This window comes from Aplysia californica, unplaced genomic scaffold (assembly GCF_000002075.1).
Source record: "Aplysia californica isolate F4 #8 unplaced genomic scaffold, AplCal3.0 scaffold00206, whole genome shotgun sequence".
In the NCBI taxonomy this organism is placed as follows: Eukaryota; Metazoa; Mollusca; class Gastropoda; order Aplysiida; family Aplysiidae; genus Aplysia; species Aplysia californica.
Window position 1 is genome coordinate 1,035,690 of NW_004797476.1, and position 1,100 is coordinate 1,036,789.

The following is a 1,100-nucleotide window of genomic DNA, read 5'->3' on the forward strand; positions in this document are numbered from 1 at the left end:
TCTCTCTCTCTCCCTCTCTCCCTCTTTCGCGAGATCCATGAAAAGTCGTTTCACACAAAGGTCCGGGTGGTTGTTCTCCCGAGAATGGGGGTATACTATGGAAACTTTCAATGTGTATGAAGTGGATGCATTTTGTTGATTGGGGTACCGGTGCCGATAGTTCCTAATACTAGTGAATTAGGGTCGAAGTAAATAAATATACACGCACTACACGTTCACATACACATGTCAGAGAATATCTTTCATTTCCAGGATTTCTTCTGGTAATCCCACCAATTCTCATGAAGCCACGATAGTTTTTCAGCAAGACGGCACGCAGGTGAGGCTGAAGCCTCCGTGTACACACTCCGTCGTTTTAGCGCACACAGAGACCAACCGCTTCAGGTGTGGTCACCATCAGCTCAAGCTGTGGTCATCAGCAATCTGTTTCGGTGGTCAAGATGGCTGGACAGACGATCATATTATTCATCACTGAAGTCCTCTGAGTGTGGACAAGTGATAGAGAGCGCGGCCTTCATAGATGCTCCTCTTTTCTCCTAAACTCCGTCATGATTATCACAGAGGACCGGAGTTGGAAAAAACCGACCACATTCTTCTTCTCCTTGCGGTCTGGTCTTGGGGAGGGAGCAGCGTTCGAATTCGGCAGGGGGGTGAAGACGAAGAAAAGGTTTGTAGGCAAACAAATTCTTGTTCAGGTTCGTTTGTTGGATTGCATTTGGCTAAAAAATCATTGTCGGCATAGCTGAAGCGAGATTCCGATAAGGTAGCAATGATCGATCCTACAGTTCCTGTAGCCTTGTGTGACCCAAGAGGGGCTCAGGCCGGGGGTTCGCCAGACTCACCGTCCTCCGAGCTCGACCCATCCTCTTCATACTGACAGTACAAGCTTTCCTCGGAGGAGTTTTTTAGAATGGACTTGACAGGGTGGGTTTTGAGCATCGGGTTCCGGACGTACTTTTTCCGCGGCCGACAGCGGACCAGTTCCTTCTTGCTGTCGTCGGCCCAGTGGACGTGCCCGTTGGCCATCTATCGGGAGACAAAGACAGACTCGTCAATAACTCAATAGATACGATGGATTTTACCGTGGAATGTTTCCATAC

General features: G+C 48.8%; 1 protein-coding gene across 1 annotated transcript in view; it reads right to left on the bottom strand.

Moving 5' to 3' along the window:
• Positions 1-1,100, bottom strand: part of LOC101849132 — a gene marked incomplete at its 5' end in the record, with an annotated part of 3,846 nt that continues 2,746 nt past the window's right edge. Inside the window, 1 exon segment of the mRNA XM_013083027.2 lies at positions 1-1,026. Coding sequence (XP_012938481.1) covers positions 817-1,026 — 210 coding nt within the window.